The 26,191-nt window shown below is 43.2% G+C and overlaps 1 protein-coding gene across 1 annotated transcript in view; it reads right to left on the reverse strand.

The window, feature by feature from the left end:
* The window catches only part of DCDC2 (doublecortin domain containing 2), a 143,270-nt gene that overhangs the window by 74,645 nt on the left and 42,434 nt on the right, over positions 1 to 26,191 (reverse strand). Inside the window, exons 3-7 of the mRNA XM_066579429.1 lie at positions 25,494 to 25,570; positions 25,279 to 25,410; positions 24,474 to 24,620; positions 23,774 to 23,828; positions 11,775 to 11,970 (exon numbers count right to left, since the gene is read on the reverse strand). Coding sequence (XP_066435526.1) covers positions 11,775 to 11,970; positions 23,774 to 23,828; positions 24,474 to 24,620; positions 25,279 to 25,410; positions 25,494 to 25,570 — 607 coding nt within the window. The remainder of the gene's footprint in view (positions 1 to 11,774; positions 11,971 to 23,773; positions 23,829 to 24,473; positions 24,621 to 25,278; positions 25,411 to 25,493; positions 25,571 to 26,191) is intronic.

Here is a 26,191-nt window from a genome sequence, read left to right on the forward strand (position 1 = left end):
AATATACGAGACAAGTATCTCAGCTGATGCCCAAATAGATGTAAAAACATAATCACACCCAACTTTATCAATCACGTCACATCTCACATAATATCTTGGGTGCCAAGAGAAAATAGGATGTTTCCCTGAAGAAATAGCTCATTGCTTCTTCCTGTCTTCATTAGAAGTTTATGAGAGTCTAATGGTGTCATACTGCCATCTAGTGGCAATAATCGGGACTTCATTTTAACCTGTATTGTTTTCAAGTCAATTGGCTATGAGTATGTCTTGGACATTTTGTTTAGTTTTATCTGTTTGTAAACAACAAGCAGTAAAGTAAACATGAAATACCAATTTATAACAGTAAGGCCTCCTTCCCACGAACGGATTTACGCCGCGTAAATTCGCGGCAAAAATCCGCTGCGTTGCCCCCTGCCATTAGGCTCTATTGAACCTAATAGCTCAATGCTCACGATGCGGAATTCCACTGCGGAATTTCGCACCGTGAAATCTCCCGTCCTCACCCGCAGCATGCTCTATTTGCCGCGGGTGTACGCGCTGACGGCTTCCATTGCAGTCAATGGAAGCCGTCCCTTCACGCTATCTCCCGCTGTAACACAGCGGAAGATAGCATGAAAATGCTTTCCCGCCTACCGCCGCCACGTCATATGACGTGGCCGGCGCGTCACGTAACACGGCCGGCCGCGTCATGTCACGCGGTGGGCGTGTCACATGACGCGACGGCGGTGGGCGGGGAAGCATCTTGACGCTATCTTCCGCTGGTAAGTATGGGGTCTCTGGGGGGCGCCGTGACGGGCTTCACTGCGGAATATTCCGCGGCGGAGCCCGTCACGCTCATGTGCAGCCGGCCTAAAGACACTTTCTTGAAAGACATTTCTAGGACTTCCAGACCTCATTTAGATTTTCCAAACCCAACGTCGCATTGTAGTAAAATGGGTTACAGATACGGGAAAGCAAAGTGCTAAAAAGATGCATTTAAGGACAAAAACATCATTTTTTTCCCCAGCAAATACTGTGTTAGGCGAGTTTCTGAGCGGTTTTGGGATGCTTTTTGGAAGAAGGGGGACAGGATGTAAGCTGCCCGGGATGTGGCATTCATATGTTGGGAAGCATGTGACTATTCATAGGAAAAGAATAATAAATGGTACAGGCTTCACAATGGAGATGAGAGCCCACATATTGGGCAATGCTCACATCTGTGTTGGAGGCTCAGTTCAGGGCCTCAGATGCAGATCCGGCAAACCAAGTACCCTGTTTCCCCGAAAACAAGACGTGTCTTATATTAATTTTTGCTCCCAAATATGCGCTACATCTTATTTTCAGGGGATGTCTTACTTTTCAATGAAGAAGAATTCACATTTATTATTTAATAGAGTTGAGCGAGCACCAAAATGCTCGGGTGCTCGTTACTCGAGTCGAACTTTCAGTGATGCTCGAGAGTTCGTTTTGAGTAATGAACCCCATTGAAGTCAATGGGCGACCCGAGCATTTTTGTATTTCGCCGATGCTCGCTAAGGTTTCCATTTGTGATCAAATCTGGGCAATTCAAGAAAGTGATGGGAACGACACAGGAACGGATAGGGCAGGCTGTATTGCCGGCTCCATTGAATTCAATGGGCTAACATCGTTCTGCCGGGACAAGGTGAGGATTTTTTATTTTTTTTTTACACATTTTAGGATGATTTTCAGGTAAGGGCTTATATTTTTAAGCCCTTCCCGAAAATTCATCCCGCGCTCACCGGCAGCCCATTGCTTTCAATGGAGCCGGCTGTATTGCCGGCTCCATTGAATTCAATGGGCTAACATCGTTCTTCTCTGCCACAGCTGTTACAGAGGAGAACGATCTTAACGCTGACATAATTTTTTTATTTTTATTTTTTTACACATTTTAGCATGATTTTCAGGTAAGGGCTTATATTTTTAAGCCCTTCCCGAAAATTCATCCCGTGCTCGCCGGCAGCCCATTGCTTTCAATGGAACCGGCTGTATTGCCGGCTCCATTGAATTCAATGGGCTAACATCGCTCTGCCGGGACAAGGTGAGTATTTTTTTTTTTTTTTTACACATTTTAGGATGATTTTCAGGTAAGGGCTTATATTTTTAAGCCCTTCCCGAAAATTCATCCCGCGCTAGCCGGCAGCCCATTGCTTTCAATGGAGCCGGCTGTATTGCCGGCTCCATTGAATTCAATGGTTAGTGCTCGTTTAATCGAGACGAGCACCGCGTGGTGCTCGTCTCGAGTAACGAGCATCTCGAGCACCCTAATACTCGAACGAGCATCAAGCTCGGACGAGTATGCTCGCTGATCTCTATTATTTAACAAAAAAAATGAACACTTGTAATCAGGGATAGTATTGCAGCTTCCGGCCACCAGGGGGAGATCATCACAGCAGACGTGTACAGCAGAAACAGAATGTACAGTATGGCATTTTCCGGCCAGCAGGGGGAGCTCAGGACACCACACTTGTACAGCACAGCAAGGACAGGATACTGCGGCAGGAGAAGCGGTAACGGCAGACTGTCTGCAGATCTACCAATACATCTGGCAGTAGGAGACAACGGGGATGGCAGCAGGGGACGAGCCTCTTGACATGCCTGCACATTTACAAGTGATGGCCGCAGAAGGGAACATCAGGATCGGCGGCAGGTGACTGTCTTCATGTCTTGCATGCAGCTGCTCCGCAACGGACGGTGAAGGTAGGGGACAGCGGCGGCGGGCTAAAAAGCATCACAGCTGCATGCTCTGGTGTTCTGTTCGGCGGGCATGCTTACATACAAACACACTGTACTATGCCTTACTATCGGGGGGGTGCCTTATATTTGGGCCTTCTTCAAATGTCTTACTATGTCTTACTTTCAGGGGGTGCCCTATTTTCGTGGAAACACGGTAGCAAAGCATGCTGCCAATACCAGCGGGCATCCCGGAGGCCGGCAGATGCTCCTCAGGTGAAAGGGGTCTGTTGGACGCTATTCATGTGCCGGATCTGAAAAGACCCCATACTCACCTCTCCGGATCTGCCGCACAGTGAAGCGCTATGACGTAGCGGCGCTGGGCGGTGACGCGTATTCCCGTAATACTTCTGCTGTGCTCACAGCGGAAGTATCACTGGATGAGCAGCGGAAGCCGTCTGTGTGTAAAACCACGCTTAATAGAGCATGCCGCGATTTTTTTCACGCTGCGGAAATCCGCGGTGGAACTCCGCAACTTGAAAATTGTAGGCAGAAAAGCTATTCGGTTCAATAGAACCCAATAGCTGTAAGATTCAGCCGCAGGAAACGCGGCAGAAATCCGTTCGTGAGAATTAGCCCTTTGAAGTCATTCCGAGGATTTCTGCCACCCGAGGGATTTCTGCGCTGCAGCATATTTTTTCACTGATACGCCACAGCCGCCCATGAGAATGGAACGAGAAAACGCTAATTAAGATCGGGACTCCATAATGGCTATTATTCATGTGTTGTTTTTAGCCGCGATTGGCTTAGCGTAAAAACGCACACGGTCGTGTGAAAGAGGCCTTAGGCTGATACTTCCTGCTTTAACCCATTAAGGACCAGGATGTTGTAGTCTACAAGGGTCAGGCACTTTTTAGGGATGTTACCCATTTGCTGGTTTTACGGCCATATTTTCTCTTTTTTTCTTCAGCGCCCAAAATCATTTTTGCAGTATTTTTTTTCTGTGACATATACGGCAATTTTTTTACATTTATAGTTCTTTTTAAAATTAGCATATTTACGCTAAAATAAAGTACAGAAACGGGTTCTTCATTTTGTTTTGGACGTTTCTGATGTATAATTTGTATATTCTCGGATTACAGGGCGCACATGGCGACGGTTCAGGCTGGAGTCGGCAGTGGGTTTTCTTTTTTATATATATAGATTTTAATTTTATTCTGTAATTTTTTTACTTATTGTTGTAACTATTTTTTAGCATCTAATGTCCCCCATGGCATCATATAAGACCGCTGACGGACATTCCCATTATAATGTTTTTTAAATTGCACACTTTTCCACTGTACCTGGAACATCCACAGGCGCCCCAGCTACAGGGGAAAACCTCTCCCTGTAGTAACAGTAGTCACTAACAGAGCTGATTTGGGTCTGCTAGGACCCTACAGCTCTACAATGGCAGGGGGCACCCTGCGGTCACGTGATCGACGGGGTCAAATAGCGGAAGTGACACTTCTGCTTTCTCTATTCACTACATAGCGCTCATTGAGTGCAAGAGAGTACCCAACCCGCTCCTGCTACATTGCAAGAGCTATAATCCCACGCCGTATTTTTTACCATCGGCTGGGATTAAAGCCCAGGACCAAGCATAAAAAATTCACAATGCTTTGGCCTTATTGGGTTAAACAGCAAAAAATAAAAATATCATGAGAGAAAAGTAAAGTGATAGCTCCCCTTATAATGCAACTTTAAAGTGTACCTACATTTTCAGATGAGTTTTCAGAATAAATTGTTGTGTGCATAGGAACATTATTTCTGGCCTTTGCAGGGTCCATCTCTAATTTTCAGCTTCCATAGCCTCCCTCCATGCTTTACACTGCAGCTCTGTAATCTCATAATGGCTGCTATGCATAAGCCCATGCACATATGATGAGCTTGTGCCTATACATAGTTGTTGTAAGCCGTTTAGACGTCCACGACCCTATAGGCTCCCTCCCTTCATGTTTTTCGGATTTACATAGTAAGTGCATATTAAGGCGAGTTTACCTACAGAAGGGACAGAATGCTTCTAAACTACAAGCGGTGATGTCACCAGAGAGACAAGAAGCTGATCAGATAGATGACAGTAAGGGGCACGGAGTTCTGATTTAATAATATACAAAACCGGTTATATTTTCCACCCTTGTTTATCCTACAGGTAGAATGGATTCCTTCTTATTGGTAAATGTACGTTGTGGTATATGTGATATATACCCTTTCAGTGATGTCATTATTCAGTATAAGCCAGAACATACTTGTGTTGAGAAATTGGACATGACCAAGCCAGCGCAGAGTGCCCTATGTGAGCGTATGTGCCCGCTGATAATGTCATTTCACTACTCGGATATTACCAGGTAACCCATCTCATCACCTAATTACCTGCTTAATTAAACCATTTATCATCTAGTTATGCTTCATAAAAACAGCGTGCCTGCAATAACATATGTGACATTTGTTGTATTTTAATTAAAAGCTGGAAATCGGGTCAGTAATACCTTATATAATGAATGTGTGACCCATCAGCAGCACTAGCATACAAAAATAGATAAAAGCCAAATGGAACATGACATGTCTGCTTGTATCACCTATGCATCTTCAGATTAAAGGGTTAACCCAGTCGGAATGGTCGTAGTGAGGTTCATGATCTCAGAACTCTACAGGTTTCCAGAAGGAGCAATAATCCCCATTTGGCAACATTCAGACACAACAGTCTAACATGAAAGTAGTTACAAACTGTATAAAAGGGGGTGGGGCACGTTGACTTTACCCCCCTGATGGGGCATTACGGCACTGCTGCCACACCCCTCCGATAGGAGCATGGGTAATGGATTACTACGGTATTACTTTATTGCACCACTTGTACTTCAGGGCTTCCTTTTCACGCTGCCGCATCGCCACCAAAAAGTGCGTAAATAAATAGCCGCGATCGAGTCCCAAGAGTCCGTCACGGTTTCTTGTCCATTCACAGGGGCGGCGTATTAGCGAAAATATAAACTACAGTGCGTGAATACCTTTGGTTGGCAGAAATCCTTGGAATGACTGCTAATGTTTAATCTTCTCCCAGTGTTGGATGCAGGTAACCCCCCCCCCCCCCTTTTTTTTTCAGCTCACATAGAAGTCTATGGGAGCTTTCAGCATACCTCGGCAAAAAGATAGGGCAACATCTATCAATTCAGGCTGTGTATAAAATCAGTGGCCGTTTTCAGTCGCCGATGCCACACTATTATTCCTGGCGCGGCGTTTTTACATGGCTAAAAATCGCTTATCTGAATGAATCCTTCAAATAGTTGCGATTTTTTTATCGAGGCTAAAGTAGGCACGTAAAAAGGCTTGTGTGAATAAGGCCTTAGGTATGCAGTGCATATTACAAGGGGTACAATGGGTATTATGATTAATTCCAGGGGTTCGTTAGGGGCCCGCAGTTCACACTTGCTGGGTTCGTTAGGGGCCCGCAGTTCACACTTGCTGGGTTCGTTACGGGCCCGCAGTTCACACTTGCTGGGTTCGTTACGGGCCCGCAGTTCACACTTGCTGGGTTCGTTAGGGGCCCGCAGTTCACACTTGCTGGGTTCGTTACGGGCCCGCAGTTCACACTTGCTGGGTTCGTTACGGGCCCGCAGTTCACACTTGCTGGGTTCGTTACGGGCCCGCAGTTCACACTTGCTGGGTTCGTTACGGGCCCGCAGTTCACACTTGCTGGGTTCGTTACGGGCCCGCAGTTCACACTTGCTGGGTTCGTTACGGGCCCGCAGTTCACACTTGCTGGGTTCGTTACGGGCCCGCAGTTCACACTTGCTGGGTTCGTTACGGGCCCGCAGTTCACACTTGCTGGGTTCGTTAGGGGCCCGCAGTTCACACTTGCTGGGTTCGTTAGGGGCCCGCAGTTCACACTTGCTGGGTTCGTTAGGGGCCCGCAGTTCACACTTGCTGGGTTCGTTAGGGGCCCGCAGTTCACACTTGCTGGGTTCGTTAGGGGCCCGCAGTTCACACTTGCTGGGTTCGTTAGGGGCCCGCAGTTCACACTTGCTGGGTTCGTTAGGGGCCCGCAGTTCACACTTGCTGGGTTCGTTAGGGGCCCGCAGTTCACACTTGCTGGGTTCGTTAGGGGCCCGCAGTTCACACTTGCTGGGTTCGTTAGGGGCCCGCAGTTCACACTTGCTGGGTTCGTTAGGGGCCCGCAGTTCACACTTGCTGGGTTCGTTAGGGGCCCGCAGCTCACACTTGCTGGGTTCGTTAGGGGCCCGCAGCTCACACTTGCTGGGTTCGTTACGGGCCCGCAGCTCACACTTGCTGGGTTCGTTACGGGCCCGCAGCTCACACTTGCTGGGTTCGTTACGGGCCCGCAGTTCACACTTGCTGGGTTCGTTACGGGCCCGCAGTTCACACTTGCTGGGTTCGTTAGGGGCCCGCAGTTCACACTTGCTGGGTTCGTTAGGGGCCCGCAGTTCACACTTGCTGGGTTCGTTAGGGGCCCGCAGTTCACACTTGCTGGGTTCGTTAGGGGCCCGCAGTTCACACTTGCTGGGTTCGTTAGGGGCCCGCAGTTCACACTTGCTGGGTTCGTTAGGGGCCCGCAGTTCACACTTGCTGGGTTCGTTAGGGGCCCGCAGTTCACACTTGCTGGGTTCGTTAGGGGCCCGCAGTTCACACTTGCTGGGTTCGTTAGGGGCCCGCAGTTCACACTTGCTGGGTTCGTTAGGGGCCCGCAGTTCACACTTGCTGGGTTCGTTAGGGGCCCGCAGTTCACACTTGCTGGGTTCGTTAGGGGCCCGCAGTTCACACTTGCTGGGTTCGTTAGGGGCCCGCAGTTCACACTTGCTGGGTTCGTTAGGGGCCCGCAGTTCACACTTGCTGGGTTCGTTAGGGGCCCGCAGTTCACACTTGCTGGGTTCGTTAGGGGCCCGCAGTTCACACTTGCTGGGTTCGTTAGGGGCCCGCAGTTCACACTTGCTGGGTTCGTTAGGGGCCCGCAGTTCACACTTGCTGGGTTCGTTAGGGGCCCGCAGTTCACACTTGCTGGGTTCGTTACGATGATACCAAATATGTGGGTTTTATTTATTTTTTAAATGTATGTAGAGGGCAAAGTGTACAAAAAAGGGATTTTTTAACATGTCTTTTTGCACACTTTTTGTGTATTTCTTTTACATTTTTAGGCCTCGTTCTAGCGCTTGAGAGGCACATGAAAAGAGTACTTCTATAGGAACTAATGGGTTCCTATAGAAGTGTTCACATGAGCGCTTGTTAGACGCATTGAATCAGCGCATCTAACACAGATTGGACATGTGAGTGCAAACTGACATGTCGGCTTCGTGGTGTGCGCAAAGATAGGACCTGTCCTAGCATTGCTGGATACTTTTCATGGGCTCCTATGGGAGCTGGAAAGAAGCAGCACGCACCTCGGATTGTGTGAACAGGCTACTTCAAATTAGCATGAAGTAGCCCATTCACGCGACCTTTACAGCACTGTAACAGCGCCCTTTTCTCGCTGCTAACCGCGAAAACAGCGCTTTCCTGAACGAGGCCTTAGAGATAGATACTAGAAAGGAGATAAGCCAACTGATAATAAATAAAAGATACTAGTCATATAATGATCAAAAATAATGGTATTTCTCATCCACACATGGCAGCTTATTCTAAACAATCTGTATAGTCGTCTGAAAGTGCGAGTAGATGTTAAATATACAGAATATGTATTTAAATATATCCTTAGATATCACAAAAACGCTTATGTTTCTGCAACCATTCTTGGTGGTAAGAACATGGGATTATTAGCAATGTCTTACGTCTTACCCTACCTCTCTGATGAATCACGATTAGAGATGAGCGAGCGTACTCGGATAAGCGGTACTCGCTCGAGTAATTGGCTTTATCCGAGTACCGCTATGCTCGGGGCTAAGGATTCGGGTACCGGCACGGAGCGGGGAGCTGCAGGGGAGAGCGGGGAGGAACAGAGGTAAGATCTTTCTCTCCCTCTCTCCCGCCCGCTCTCCCCTGCTCCCCGCTGCGACTCACCTGTCAGCCGCAGCGGCACCCGAATCTTCAGACCCGAGCACAGCGATACTTGGATAAAGCAAATTACTTGAGCGAGTACCGCTTATCCGAGTACGCTCGCTCATCTCTAATCACGATATGTCCTGATTCTTTGTACTCTAGTTGCATCTTTCAGGGTATAGTTATGCAAGAACCATGGAAGTGAAAGGAATGGTGGTCACATACACCGCCGCTCCATTCACATGGGGCATTTAGGGTGTATCATTCTATTAAACACTGGGGTTCCCAGACCCCCCAGCGGTCAGACGTTCATCATCTGTCCTGTAAACAGTTGAAAAACGTCTTTAGTGGGAAAGCCCCTTTAGGGTACGTTCATACATGGCTGATTTCACCCCTTTAATTCAACTGAAATGATAAAATCTTGTGCAGATTCGCAACAAAATCAGCTATGTGTGAACGTACCCTTAAGGTCAGAAGGAAGAATCAGCACAGAAGGCCCGGGCTAAAGCAGCTAGTGGCTGGAAAACACTTGGGCGAAATTTACTAAAACCAGCATTATAACAGCAGCCTTTGTATAATTTTCCCTGGCGCATGATGCGCCTAATACATAAAGAGGTGCATGCGCCTACAAGGAAAGGTCCAATCTGGTGTACATTTCTGGCATCACTTTCACCATTTTATGGCATAAATTATACATTAATCTTGGCTTGCCACGCCTCCACCCAACATGCCCCGCCCATATTTCAGAAAAGTGGCGAGACCGATGCAGAAAGAAGAAAAGTCACAAAATCTTTGTACAAGTGGGTCTAGCGCAAAACTTTACAACTTCTCTGCGCCAGAATTACGCCAGATGTAAAGCCGTTAACAAATGTCCCCTTTGGTTTATATAGATTATCTGACTGGTGGAGTATTTAAAGGAAGCCAGTGACCAACATTTACCATATCGAAGTAATCCTAGTATATGGTGTGCCAACAACAGATAAATCTAACTAGAACTTGTTTCCTTCCTTAGTGTTTCCAATGCCCACAAAATAAGATTTTCCACATTTCCCACACAGTATGGTAATCGCGCTATAGGCAGATCCTCTGCTGAACTTGCCTGGGCTGCACGCGCATGTGCCAAAGGTGTGGCCCTGGCACAATCTCTCTGGAAGGCATTGGATATGGTAAACACAGATGACGAGCGCCCAATCAGATAATATTCTGCTCCAGGTAAGTATTGCAGCATTACAGCCGTATTCTCAAAATTGGTGTAAAATTAACTCACATAACTATAAATGCTTTGTATTCTAAATAATCCAAAGGGTGAGATAAATAGATCAAAAGTTAAAAATGCTAAAAGATATAAAGCCAATAAAAGTATAACATAAGAGCTGCTTTAGAATCGTCATAAAATGATGAAACAGAAATAAAGATGAAGCTCTAAGAGCGCCCCGCGGAGATTGTATCCAACATCTTACTGTGCAAAGTGTATTAGCCTGTAGAGCCGATCTTAGAAAGCTGTACTAATAACCGGCACTGGGTGGCGCCACAGGAATAGCAGCTTCATGTGTGTCTCCGACTTCAAGAATATTGGCCACAGGAGAGCGCCTCCACTTTTTAAATATCAGCCAGCGCCATCTATAGCTGTATAAGGAGTAGATACACAGAACATACGTATACATGGCAGCTCACGGCTCTTTTACGAGTAGATCTTGCTCATCTTTTGCCCTTTACATTCACTGAAGTTTTAACCATTTTAACTGGTTTAATCAAATAAAAAGTGTAAAAATGATGTTACTGTATTGTGTTTGCTTTGGAGTTTCTGACTTCTTATTGGCTTACGGAATGATAGTCCAAGCTTTCATACAAGTTTCTTAAAACAGACCTTTGCTTTCTTTGTATGTAAAGCATGTGTTCTCGCTGCTATGAAAGTGGCTCTTAGGCTTTTTGCTTACTGCAAGTCTTGAATTCTTTAATTAGATGATTCCATCTGGTCTACAGCCTTGGTAATGGTCAACCCTGTCCTAGCAGATGCCACATAATAACTATAAAAACCCATAACTGAAAACTTGGAAGCAGAGGCGTAACTATAGAGGATGCAGGGGGTGCAGTTGCACCCGGGCCCTGGAGCCTTAGGGGGCCCATAAGGCCTGTCTTCTCCATATAGGGAGCCCAGTACTATGAATAGAGCATTATAGATGAGGGCCCTGTTACAAGTTTTGCATCAGGGCCCGGGAGCTTCAAGTTATACGCCTCTGCTTGGAAGCATTAAGATATTCCACCAAACTACCAAAAGTAACTGGACAACTGAGCAAGAAATAAAAGTACTATTTATTTACATATATAAATACTTAGTTGGGTCTTCTTTGGCCTTAATAACACTGTATACTCTCTATGGTATACTTTCGACTAACATCTAATACAATTCAGCTGATATTTCCCTCAATTCATCCTGCAAATATCTGGTAAATATTCTCAAAGAAAATGGACACTGTTCATATTTCCTGACCTAACATTCCAGTTCATTCCAAAAGATGTTCAATAGGGCTCAGGTCGGGTTTCTGTACAGGCCAGTCCAATTGCAGATCATTCACATCCTCGAACCAACATAAAACAGAGTTGGATTTGTGACAAGGCGTCTTGTCTCATTGGAACCGTACTGAACTGTAGTCACAACACAGCCAAGCAAAAGTCGTTTCCCACGAATCTTCCACACCTAGGTACATCCATCTGATTTAAAGATGGAGTACTGTGATTCGTCACTCCATAGAATGATATTCTATTACTCAACTGTCCAACGAAGACATTCCTTGCACCACTGTAGAGGGGCCAATGTATCTTCTTTCAGAGAACTCGCCAGATGTTTACAGGATGAATGGAGGGAAATACCAGCTGAAGTGTATCAGACTGTAGAAGAAGATATGCCACAGGGAGTATCTGATGTCATTAGTGTCAAAGGATGCCTTTCGCATGTAAATACATACTACTTTTGATTTTTGCTCAGTTGTCCATTTACTTTTGGCAAGATAACGTATATTCAAAATATTCAAATTATTACACAATAGGGGACTGAACTCCCCGGTGTCTTTATTACTTACCATTTTCTTGATACACAACATTATTATTATTAATTTCGTTCTTCTGTTTCACACGAACAGGTTTGTTCGGTTCCGGATTTCTCTTTCCTTTTGTCTTGAGATCTTTTTGACTCGAGTCTTGTGGTGGTTGAGGAGATGCCAGATTATTCACAGTATCAGCGGAACCTCCAGTAGATTTAGTCTGACGCTCATTCCTCTGTCAACAAAATCATGTGGTTACCCCATGTCTTATGTCCATACCATTCTCTAAAAGTATAAATGCTTGAGTAATAAAAGATCCGGAGGATAAGGCAGCTTTAGATGTCAACAAACACTCATTTTCCAACCAGCCTTGCATTCGTCAATTGCCAATGAACAGATCATTATTACATTTTTTTGCTTGAAGATGACGGGCAACTATTGTGGCATTGTAATGATCGTTGGCATAGCTGTGTGAGGGCTTTTTTGTGGGAAAAGGACAAGTTGTATATTTCAATGGCACCGCTCTGGGTTACATATAGTGTAGCGCTTTTTCTTCTAAAAGTTGGGCAGCTGAGCGGATACCGAATGGACGCCATTATAGTCAATGGGGTCTGTTCAGCGCTATTCGGTTCTGTCCTGAGATGGAGCCGTTCGGCCATGGGGATTCCCCTTTCCTGCTTCCGGAACGGAGCAGGAAAGCAGAATCCTGAGCGCAGATGTGAAACCACCATAAGACCAACACACCTCTACGATCCAATTCCATTGGGCAAAAATTTATCAAGTTTAAAAAGTTTTTCCTTGTGGAGAGCGACAAGTTGAAGGAATTGTGAAGGTACTTTACTGACCCCTATTTGCAAACTTTTTTTTTATAGATAGAGAGATATGAGATAGATATGAGATAGATATAAGATAGATAGATATGAGATAGATAGAAAGATATGAGATAGATGGATAGAAAGATATGAGATAGATGGATAGATAGATAATGAGATAGATAGATATGAGATAGATAGAAAGATATGAGATAGATGGATAGAAAGATATGAGATAGATGGATAGATAGATAATGAGATAGATAGATATGAGATAGATAGAAAGATATGAGATAGATGGATAGAAAGATATGAGATAGATGGATAGATAGATAATGAGATAGATAGATATGAGATAGATAGATAGATAGATAGATAGGATAATGAGATAGATAGATAGATAGATAGATAGATAGATAGATAGATAGATAGATAGATAGATAGATAGATAGATAGGATAATGAGATAGATAGGATAATGAGATAGATAGGATAATGAGATAGATAGATAGATAGATAGATAGATAGATAGATAGATAGATAGATAGATAGATAGATAGATAGATAGATAGATAGGATAATGAGATAGATAGGATAATGAGATAGATAGATAGATAGATAGATATGAGATAGATAGATAGATATGAGATAGATAGATAGATATGAGATAGATAGATAGGTATGAGATAGATAGATAGATATGAGATAGATAGATAGATATGAGATAGATAGATAGGTATGAGATAGATAGATAGATATGAGATAGATGGATAGATAGATAATGAGATAGATAGATATGAGATAGATAGGATAATGAGATAGATAGATAGATAGATAGATAGATAGATAGATAGATAGATAGATAGATAGATAGATAGATAGATAGGATAATGAGATAGATAGGATAATGAGATAGATAGGATAATGAGATAGATAGGATAATGAGATAGATAGGATAATGAGATAGATAGGATAATGAGATAGATAGGATAATGAGATAGATAGGATAATGAGATAGATAGGATAATGAGATAGATAGGATAATGAGATAGATAGATAGATAGATAGATAGATAGATAGGATAATGAGATAGATAGGATAATGAGATAGATAGATAGATAGATAGATAGATAGATAGATATGAGATAGATAGATAGATATGAGATAGATAGATAGATATGAGATAGATAGATAGGTATGAGATAGATAGATAGATATGAGATAGATAGATAGATAGATATGAGATAGATAGATAGGTATGAGATAGATAGATAGATATGAGATAGTAGATAGATAGATATGAGATAGATAGATAGATAGATAGATAGATAGATAGATAGATAGATAGATAGATAGATAATAGAAATGCTTAGCTAAAGAGTTGTTTACAGTACACCTTATACTGGTTCTCAAACACCTTTGGTCCCCAATGACAAAGTCCCAGTTCCTAAGGAACATATTTCTAAGGCCAGAATGGCCTAAAGGGAACATGCCCTTGAAGTTGTGCTGTGAGTTTCCTTAGTAGCAGAACACATCTCACTTCTTGTCTACAACAACTTGCCTAATTACCTCCCATTATCTGCTGTATAAAACAAGTCCCTCGGCTTCTACAGTCTCTCTGGTAACAACATAAATAAATACATTCCAGAAAAGTATCTCAGCTGAAACAGTCCTTGGGATCAAATAAGGTCTAAAATAAATGTACGCTGTGTACAGAAACAATTACTGGAATATTCATTGTAAACCAGCACTGAGTGATCGTTCATGGTATATGAAAGGACGCTGACCATGGTTTCTTCACAAAGACACTCGGTATCCGTTACTCGTGTCTTCCTTTAAGCAGTATAGAAATGGGATTGTTGGTCTAGTTACAACTATGTCACATAGTAGCAGAATAACAATGCTGTTTACACATAATCAATGTCATTGTCCCCAATTCATCACACACTTCATAGTGACTAAGTTAGTAACACAAGATGACCGCAAAAGTTTTGATAAGCAAAAGTTGACCGCAAGAATTACAGATCAGCCAAAGATTCACGTCAACTGGAGGCCGCAGAATTAAGGTGCTTTTACACTAAATCATTATCATTCGGATTCCCGTGATCCCGCGAGAAACTGAATGATTATCATTCAATGTAAATGCATGGAGTGAATAACCAACAAACGGGCAGCCATTCACTTCTCGTTCAGTTTCTGCATGCAAAAAATCTGAAAGGCGCATCATTCCGTGTAAACAGGTAGTCAACTTATGAACTGCCGCCTGCTTACTGCTAATGGAGAGGGGTGGGCTGGAATGATCTCCAGCCCCCTCCACGCCCAGTCAGTGATGTAAAAGCAGCCTTATTCATGAATGAATAGCTAAGCGCTGTCTGTAATTGGCTGAGTGCTCAGCCAATCAGCACAGCCCTTTCAGGAGGCGGGGATTTTTAAATCCCCGCCTGCTGAAAGTGCTGGATAGCAGTGCAGGGAAGCCAGACAGAGGATGAGTCTGAGCGGCGGAGAGGTGCGTAAAGTTTTTTTTTTGTTTGTTTTTTTAACCAGCTAGGGATGCTTTTCAGGGAAGGGCTTATATTTCAAGCCCTTCCACGACAATCACGCTGTGGGGGTTGCCATAAACCACTGCTTTTAATCAACCGTAAGCAGCGCCAACCCCATTGAAAGCAATGGGATAGCATGCTGGACTTCTGCAACAGCTGTCACAGCTGTGGCAGAAGTCCGGGATATTCTCCCTATGTTTTCAAAGGGGCTAGCGCTGCTGCTGGCCTCATTGAAAACACTAGCGATATCACAGTGTTTTTCTTGCGCTGCGAGGCGAGTGTTTTCACTTGCTCTCGCAACGCAAGAAAAAAAAAAGCCAGGTGGTGTGAGCCCTCAGTCATGGTGAATAAAACATTTTTCGCCATTTATTGTGAGAACAACATAATAATTGAGTAGGGATGCAAGAACATCCCGAAAGCATGATGAAAAAAATTTCTGAAGGAATTTTCCAAGATGCTGTATAAATGAATAGCGCATCTCTAGGATATCTTATCAATTGTTTCATTAGCGGAAGTCTGATGAGTGGGACCCCCCAATTACAGCAAGAGCTAAATTCAAATTCCATTTATTCAGTATCTGACACTCCAGAATTTCTGGGACTTATTTCTGAGAAAGATCTACAAAGTAATCTAGACTATAACAAAACCAGCGGTAGAAGACTAAGCAAATGTAATATGTTAGTATCAGAGGCCTACTCACCCTGGGATCGGACCACACCACTGCCACGGTGGTGATAGTAGGCTTAACTCTTGCTTCTTGACAATAGCATTAGGAATGCAGTGAAGAGAGATTTCTTACAACTTTCATTACTTATATTTCTGCACGGAATTCACCCCCTCATTGAGAAAAGGTGGATTCCGCAGCGGAAACAGCGATAAAATTGACATGTTGCGGAATTTAATTCCGCACCCCATGTTAATTGTCACATGGGTTTTCGCAGCTTGTGGACAACATTTTCAAAATCTCATCTACTTTGCTGATACTTTAAGTGCAGCTAAATTTCCATGCAGAGGGTCCACAGGGAAATTCCATGGCAAATCCACCCCATCTGGACCCCCCTAAGAGATTTAAACTAACATATTATTTTAAACTTTGGATATTTTATTAAAATATCAACCCTTTTCAGTCCAACTTGTATTCTGGTTTTCCGAGGGGGGCTTACTCTTTTTCTGCCGTTATACAACGGCACTATCTGCTGGCTAAAGCCAGTACTGCATGAGGTGACACGTTGGATAGGCTCCGACAGCAGAGAGGCTGGCAATATACAGTAAGAGAACCCTGACGGACATCTTCCAACATCAGAGCTGAACAGCCTTAAATCATAATGTCTTCAGAGGTCAGACAGTGGATTGGAAAGGGTTAATCCCTTCTACAAACTACCAGAAGAAAGCAAACTTATTAAGCTGGTGACCACCATACTTCTCTAACCCTCATCCCTGAGCTGACCATGCAGCTACGGGAGGTTGACAATGGAGCCATTCAAAAAGAGAAATATTTACCAGGAGCAGCTATAATAATTGTTCTCTGGACGCAGGGCAGAGAGCCGTTTAATGAGTGACTAGACCCCACTGCCTAGACTTAACCTAACAGAACTTCATTGACTCATGGCTGACCTCAAAATGTGCCTTGAATATGATGATAAAGAGAGAATACAAGACCGCACAATCAATACTAAAGCAACAACAAACATAGAGTCAATGATACAATATATCACATGCAAAACTGGTGTAATAGTCCTCGGACCATGGTGCATGAAGTCACACCTAGTAAACTGTATCCAGATCCGGCTCGGTCACATCAGCGTTACAATTTGCATTTTGCACAGATACATTTTTTTTTTACATGGAACGGATAGAAAAATGGAATTCAAATGGAAACAAATGGAAACCCTAGTTTTTGTTTTTTAACCCTTTCCAATCCAATTAGTATCCTGGTTTTCCTAGGGGGCTTACTCTTTTTCTGCTGTTATACAACAGCGCTATCTGCTGGCTACAGCTAGTACTGCATGAGATGACATGTTGGATAGTCTCCGACAGCAGAGAGGCTGGCAATATACAGTAAGAGAACCCCGACGGGCATCTTCTAACATCGGAGCTGTACAGCCTTAAATCATAATGTCTTCAGACATCAGACAGTGGATTGGAAAGGGTTAATGGATCCAGTAGACAGATCTGCTAAAGAAAACTGATAGCCTCTATAACTTTGTTTCCGTTTACATTGATTTTTATTGGCTCCGTCTTGTATTCCTTTGTCTTTTTAACTGTCTGTGCGTTCTCATTTAAAAATGGATCTGTTGAATGGACATCAAAACCGGAACCAGATGGAAACCTTTCTGTTCAGTTCCGTCATCCATTGACTATAATGTAACAAAACAGAAGTGTCCTTTTTATCTGATTTCTGCGTTATTTCGTGGAAACAGTAAAGCAGAAATCAAATGGAACAGAAGGCAAACTGAGCTGAGCTGAGGCCCTTCAATTCCAATGAAATCAATGGGAACTTTAACCAACCGTTGTTTGCCACTTGGCTGCCTCAAACAGAAGAGCTAAATGTAACAGCGCAGATGTGAACAAGCCCTTAACCGCAGCTCAGTTCTTATACTAAACATAATAGGCTATGTGCACATGTGTAACCCATTTTTATTCCCCCAATGCATCTATAATAAAATTTAAAAAAACACTGCTTTGCAAGCAGCCTAGATTAAAACGAGAATTTCTAACTATCTTGTGTATACAGCTCCTATGAAGACCTATGTGTCTCCATGGTAACAAATAGAGATGAGCGAGCACCCAAATGCTCGGGTCCGCGTTATTCGAGTCGAGCTTTTCGTAAAATTCGAGAGCTCTACTCGAGTAACAAACCCCATTGACTACAATAGGAGACTCGAGCATTTTTGTATGTGGGACGCCGGGTGCCGAGCTTTTTTTTTTGTTTTTTTCTTGGTTCGTCTGTCTCTCTCCCCCTCCCTCTCCCCCTCCCTTCCCCCCTCTTCCCCCCCCTCCCCCCCCCCTCTCTCCCCCTCCCCCCCCCCTCTCTCCCCCTCCCCCCCCCTCTCTCCCTTCCCCTTCCCGCCAGACCAAAAATTTTCAAATGACGCACGCTGTGTCGCGGCAGGGAGGGGCCAAAACAGGCACGTCACAGTGGGGAGGAGCTAAAAGCTGGGGCGGGGTCGAACGCGATTTGATGCTCGTTTCAGTAAGGAGCACCATCGAGTACACTAATACTCGAACGAGCATCAAGCTCGGCAGAGTATGTTCGCTCAACTCTAGTAACAAACTACAAAGAAACTAAGTGTAGTCTGATCTTGCACTTCTGTATTTATTCATCCCATCTGCCCCTCTTGTGCTGCCCGTAGGTTAATAAGAGGCATTGGGTCACAAGAATGAAAGTGACTGCAGGACAATACACGGGGCAAGCCTGCAGTCTGTAACCGTAGGGACACATAGGTCAAAATGAGAGCTGCAGATAAGAAAAAAAATGACCTACTGTTTTGTTTTTTTTAATTAACACTATTTGCAAATTTGAACAATAAAAAGTTGACTGCAAAAATGTATAGTATGTTCAGCAGCAGTCACATCTGGAGCTTCATGCTGTTGTGGATATCAATTATGCATTTTTTTTTACAAAGAAATAAATGTGCAAAACCCTTTATTAATTATTTTTTACTGCCAGGATATTTTTCTTAAATTTTCATTTTTTTTTTACTTTTCTTCTATGTCACATGCAATCTTATCATTTTTCAGATAACACACTGCAACACTTATGTATTGTAGTGTATTATCGATATTCTTTGGACAAGCATGACGGGCCTGGAGGTCACGGTTAGGCCTCCAGCTGCTGTGGGAACCTATCAGCTCTCCGTGAATTTATCATGGGGGCGACTGATGTAGTCATAGAGGGAGCCCCTCCCCCACTGATGCCTTAGGATTAGAGTTGAGCGAACATATTCTGCCGAGCGTGATGCTCGTTCGAGTATTAGCATACTCGATGGTCCTCCTTTTCTCAAACGAGCATCAAATTGTGTTCGACCCCGCCCTGAACCAAGAAAAAAAAAAAAAAAGCTCGGGACCCGGCGTCCCACATACAAAAATGCTCGAGTCTCCCATTGTAGTCAATGAGGTTCGTTACTCAAGTAGAGCTCTCGAATTTTACAAAAAGCTTGACTCAAATAACGCGGACCCGAGCATTTGGGTGCTCGCTCATCTCTAGTTAGGATGACTTCATACACAGCAATTTTGGGGGAAACACACTTGCAGTTATTGAGTCAAAGCCAGAAATGGACCCAGCAGGAAGGAGAAGTAGAAGTCCTTCCTTTATAGTTCTCATTTTTTTTATTTCCCTTCTGGCTTTTGCTCAAAATAGTGCATCAAAACCTGCAAGTGCGTTTTCCAAAAAATGCTGTGTGTGATGCCACCCGTAGGTGTCCTGGTCAGCACTGACCACGGCATCTGAAGGGGTAAATGGCTGGTAACGGAGTCATCTCCTATCCTGGCAGTTAGTGCCGGATGTATAATACAGATGGCATTGACAAGTGGTGGTAGAGGTACAACTACCCAGCTTGTGTCATCATAGTACAAGAGCTCATGTTAAGCCTAGGTAAGCTGCAACGTACTACTACCATGCAGGGAGGGAGGGGGTTAATCAGTATACATTATATAATTAGAACAGTAGTAGTAGTATTACATTGATGGAGGCTTCTGATTGCTTAGGGACCTTACACATGTGCAGAACACAGCGGCACTAGAGATTTACTCTGTTCTGTTTTTGGAGCGCAGAAATGGAAATCAAACGGGAATTAAAAGTTTCCATTTCGTTCCCCATTGAATTCAATGTTTTTTCTTACAAAAATGAAAAAAAAAAAACGCCATTTAATTCCGTTCCCTTTAACTTCAGTTTTTCAAAAGCGCAGTGGATATCTGTTCCATAACAGGCATGTATGCATGTGGATTTGGTGCAGAATTTTCTGCATCTCCATGGAGAATCTGTAGCGGGTCCCTCCTGCCCCACGGACATGAGCGCTGAAAAGGAGAATTAATAAGAATTAACTTACCCGCAGCGGACCGGGCACCTCTTCTCTTCTTCATGGCCGGATCTTCTTTCTTCAGCCGGCGGATGTACTCGGCACGTCGGCTTCGTGCTGCGCGCATGCGCCGTGCACATCCGCCGGGCCGAAGCAAGAAGATCCGGCCGTGAGGAAGAGAAGACGTGCCTGGTCCGCTGCAGGTAAGTTATTCTTATTTTAGGTCTCCCGCGGATTCGGACGGCTTCCATAGGCTTCAATAGAAGCCCGCGGGAGACCCGCACGAAAATGGAGCATGTCGCTTTTTTTTTTACATGCTCCATTTTTGTTTATTCCCTTTTATTTACCATCCGCGGGTATTTATCTACCACAGTAGTAAGCAAAAGACCACGGCACTTTACACATGCGGAACATGGACTCCATACCTTGTTTCATCTGTTTTTTGGCTTGAAAAAGACCTTTACAGGTCGAAACGTCGCCTAATTTTTAAACTATGAAACAATAAAGCATGTTCCTTTAGACAAGGAGTTTTTTTTGTGCATCACTATATGCTGCCACCTTTTCTGCTATAGGTATTTATCTACCCACGGGTGGTCAATGCATCCCTATGGGGTGCGGATCCGCGTGCGGGAGAAGAGTTAAAATCCGCTGCGGATTTTAATTCTTCTTTTGCCCGTGGACATGAGGCCTTAGGGTCGTCTTGCAAAAATATTTCACACCTGTGAAAGGTCCCTTAACTAACATTTTTAATAACCATCTGATCATATCACTCATACACCCCCTTATATACATAAAACATCTGTAGATGAGATATAATCTAACCCCGTTATAGCCTGAGTATTTATTCATGAGGGACGGTGACAGCGGCCTAATAAGATGTGCAGCCAACTGTATTGAACTCTGTTAAAGTTTGACGGCTTGCTCTCCATGCTGACTCACTACATATAGGTCACTTCTAAGCATAGGATTGTCGGTACCAATGATTAACTCGTGTCACAAATCCCGGGCAGGTGTACAAATTATTCATGAATTTTGAAGTTCATTAATAATAGTTATTTCATTATTAGTTTAATATAATTTAAAGTGACCCTCCAGTTTTGGAACAAAATTTTGTCCCGGGACAGGAAGTATATTACCTACAGTTGTTCTTCTCTGCCGTCTCTCCGACCCGCTAGTTTAGGGCCTCGGTTTCACCCATCCATGATGGCCGCAGGAACTTTCGAATTACCTAATGCACACTGTGTACTGTTTTCTGATTGGACAATGCTGATCACATGAGCAGATCTGGCTAATCAGAGAACAGGTGCAACTGTTCAAACACTACCAATGCAATGTGGAGGTTAGGTAGTCTGAAAATTGTGTTGGGTATCTTGGAGGCCCAAAAATATGTCCCGAAACCGGCAGATCAGAGGAATGACTGAGGAGAACAATTGCAGGTTATATACTCCCCCCCCCCCCCCCCTCAGGGACATCATTTCTTTTCCTGAAGTCGGAGGATTGTTTAATTCCCAGGAATTGTTTTATTCTTGCCTTACAACATTTCCCCTCTCATTATGTTTTTAGTTCTATGTCTACGTAAGTTAGTGCAGATATTTAGCCATCATTTTGATGTATATATGCGTTAATGTTTTACTTTAAAGAAGACCTCCAACAGAAACACAACTTTCCATCACGACACCCACACACGATTGTCTATGGCTCTGCACTGCTGTAATGTATATTGTACTGACTTTCCAGGACTGGTCAAACACCATCAGGATGATTAGATCTCACTCCGATTTCTCTTCTTCTACACTATGCTATCAATCCCATGATGTCTCAAGACAACATCCCATGGGCAGCTAGAGCCAGTAGCATCTCTACTAGCCGGTATACGGTCAGGGAGGCTGAACTGTTCTCTTCATTATAACTGAGTGTGAAGAGCTGTTTAAGCATAAGAACAGTTTAACAGTGGAACAGTTTATGCAATTTAAACATACAGGAAGTTTTAATGGCTGAGATGGTGACCCCTGGGAGAACAGGAAGACAATGAAAGGGACGTTGCAGGAAAGGTCATCAAAATTGATTGGTTGGGTCCACTGCTAGGGATCCCTGCCAATCCACTGATTGAAGAGATCTGCAGTGTCATGTTCATTCATCACAAGGCCTAAGGGCAGCTAAAACCCATTCAAGTGAAAGGGACTAAGCTGCAATAAAAGAGACAGCTGCTACAATGTACGGTGCTGTGCCTGGAATGGACTGAAGTGACAGTGACGCTCAACTGAGTACCGCTGTTACTTCAATCAGCTGATCGGCAAGGATCTTGAGCAGCAGATCTCTGCCAATCAACTATTGATAACCTATCCCAAGGATAGATATAATCATAGAATGGTAGAGTTGGAAGGGCCCTCCAGGGTCATCGGGGTCCAACGCCCTGCTCAGTGCAGGATCACCAAATCATCCCAGATAGATGTCTGTCCAGCCGCTGTTTGAAGACTTCCGTTGAAGGAGAACTCACCATCTCCCGTGGCAACCTGTTCCACTCATTGATAACCCTCACTGTCTAATATCTAATCTGTGTTTCCTTCCTTCCAGTTTCATCCCATTGCTTCTAGTCTTTCCTTGTACAAATGAGAATAGGGCTGATCCTTCTGCACTGCGACAGCCCTTCAGATATTTGTAGACCGCTATTAAGTCTCCTCTCTGCCTTTTTTTTTTGCAAGCTAAACTCATCAATAGCTTACTCCTGGAAACCCCCTTTAATATACAGGGAGTCACTATGAGATCACGTGACCCAAAGGTAGAGAAGAATTTGATGAATTTTCAAAAAGAAGGGCCTGGCACTGCGCTCAGCATAGGGCACCACTAGATGACTTTGAATACCAGTCCAATTGCAACATGATACCTCTTTCTCCTAAGGTTCAAATAGTCGACATTATTCAGGTGATAAGCCTGGAGAGAACCACCTCACCTTCAACTCTAAGGCTGGGTTCCCATGGGACGGAAATCCTGCGGCTTGGCCGCAAGATTTCCGCGGTTCGGCAGCCGGCATTCCATTGCAGCTTTCTCTCCTCATAGATAGGAGTGAGGCCAAAATGGAAAAAAAAAAAAAAGAATTGACATGCTGCGGCGGTCAAGTTCGCGCCGTATCGCCGGTTCTGCCCGATTTTGCAGTGACAGATTGGCTGCCCATGTGGACGAGATCTTTGCAAAATCGCGTCCCGATGGCTGGCTTATCCCAAGATTAGGAGCCGCGGGTGGATTTGCCGTGCAGAAATTCTGCACGGAATTTCCACGGCAAATCTGTCCTGTGTGAACCCAGCCTTAGAATTAACATTCTAACCAAAGTCTATTGCAAATACATTACTTTTAATACATTTATTGTTTGTGATATATATAAAAAGGTATTCAGAATTATAGAAAACATAATGAGTGAATCCAGTATGCCATACAGAAACATCCATAACGTGAGTAAGAGCAGCGCTGTAAGAGCACTTTTATAGTTCATTGCTTATGTCTATTCTGCTAAAGTTAGCGGCTAAGAGTCTCTAGGGATCAGCGTTCCAGATGATGAGAGTGGGAGTTCCCCTGGGACCGCATTATTACATACTTTAAATAGCAATCACACAAACGTTATTTCAGTTACAATTCATCCACACATAAGTCTTCTTATTTAAGCCAGTTACTTACATTCTCCTTGGACTTTCTATATCCGTTTATAGGAGGCAATGAAGATGCTTTAGAACTAATAGATTGGTGGATATGGAAAAAGAAAACAAATATTAATTCTTAATACCTAAAACATACAAGTACATTGGGCGTATACTACTGTGGAGGAAAACAGAAGGGTGATTGTGGCAATTATATTAGAGAGCAGTCACAGGCTGATAAGCAATTACCATATATACTCGAGTATAGCGCTGTGCAAGTAAGCGCTGTGATTGGATCGAGTGACGGCTGTGATTGGCTGGCGCTCAATCCAATCACAGCGCTTACTTACACAGCACTGACAGAGATGACAGAGCCGAGCAGAGAGGACGGCGGTGATAATTCATACAGGTTGCTGCACAGACACAGACGCCGGCTGGGAGGGGAGTATGGAGTTTTTTTTTTTACCTAGTATATACTCTAGTATATCTCGGCTTATACTCGAGTCAATAAGTTTTCCCAGTTTTTTGTGGTAAAACTTATTGACTCGGGTCGGCTAATACTCGAGTATATACGGTAAAATGGCTACATATTTAGTTAATTAACATTTTAACTTTTGATTTATGGCATTATGATGGACAGAAATACCAGGACTTATGGTATAATAAATACCTAGACACCTATAGAGCATAAGGAATATATAAAGACAATAAGGAACATCAATATAATAGTTTAGGCTTACCCTTGTGCCCTTCTAACAGATGACTTAGTGAATATCAGATCGTTGTATGGCAACTTTTTGAATTTGTCTCTGCCAACTGCAACATAAAACTGACCATTTTCTAATTCAGAGCCATCATTAATGGGAATTCCTTCTAATGAATATAATCTAAAGCGAATGATCAGAAATAAAACATTTATTAGATCAGTTCATTACTTAGGTGTTTTCTACACAGATTTCATAAAATAGCTGAAAGGTAAGTCCTATCTAAAAAAAAAAACAACAGGTTGTATGTGTTTAAAAGGAAAGTGTCATTAAAAAATGAACTTTGGTATAAATTAAAGTTTTATTTTTGGTGATTTTTTTTTTTGTGTGTTGATTTCACAATCTATATTAAGAAAATCTCAAAATCATGCAGTTTTCAGATTGACCAATAAGCCTAATAGTAGTCTGATATCTCAGGTTTAAGAAGGACCACTGACTTCACTATCCATATTGAACCACATATATCCTATATAATTTGGATATTCATCCATTTCTAATACTGCAAGATGACTCACTAGGCCATTTACTATATCACTTATATGCTAGCTTGAACATGGCCTTCTCCTAAGTCAAGTTTCGGTATATACTGTACATCTAGTTGTGAAGGTTTGGAAGTTCTAGGTCTAATTAGAATTTTATAACGAATGTCTTCAGAGTAGACAGATTTTCTAGGTTGCTACAAGGGCACTAGAACTGAGAAGTAGGGTTGAAGTAACTAGAAGTCTGTAGACCAGTAGATGTAGATACCTATAGAGAGACGTATAGATGTAGAGACATATACCTATGTACAGCTCCATTCCGGAGTTTCACTTTGTCTGTAACCATTGCCAGGACAAGTTCCCACTGATCCAGGACTTTTCTAGGTATCAATAAACGCACCACTGGGTTCATGATGTCTCCATTAGCAATAAGGCTGGTGAAAAGAAAGAGGGTCATAGTAAATATGAGTGGCCTTCAATATAAAATCATCATAATGGTTGTGACGAGATTACTCACAAGACCGTACACGGCTCTTGAAAATTTTTCCTAAATCTTGCCGATACATTGATTCTGCTGTGGGACACCGGTTTTACCTGCAAAAGATAGGTAACAACTTATTTGTACAGAGTATTACAATAAAACATAGTTTCATAGCAAAAAAAAAAGGGCCATCTTATGGCTCCAGCTGTAGGTCTGTAGTTTTGTTCATATTCGTGACTGAATGTAGCGTTGGGGTAAGACCTGTGTAACAGAAGTTGAAGGAAACTTTTCTATGACCTAGTGAGAACGACTTTCACTGAAGACATGGACATAAAGAACATCGGAAGAAGATGGATTCCTCCTACAGCAAGTTAGAAAAATTCCATATTGCCCATTTCTCTAAATTCTACACCCCCCAGGATGGTTAATGCTGCATAAGGACCACACAGGAGAGTACTACTCTCGAAATGACTTGGACAGTAGTGAATATCAGGATGGACAACAATTCACCAGTAGCTTGTCAAGTTGTTGCCGGCTTCAATTAATATATGGCTTGCTCACTTTTTTTTTTGCTTAGCGTATGTGGCGAGAAAACTCCTGATGTAAAAGTTAAAAGGAAGACATGACAGATGCCTAAACAGGTACATCCAGCATTCATAGGCCATTATGGTATCAATTTAACATATGTGATCTTTTCATGATCGATGCGTTAAAGGAATGCCATTATAGCCTAT

Source organism: Eleutherodactylus coqui, chromosome 9, assembly GCF_035609145.1.
Source record: "Eleutherodactylus coqui strain aEleCoq1 chromosome 9, aEleCoq1.hap1, whole genome shotgun sequence".
Classification (NCBI taxonomy): Eukaryota; Metazoa; Chordata; class Amphibia; order Anura; family Eleutherodactylidae; genus Eleutherodactylus; species Eleutherodactylus coqui.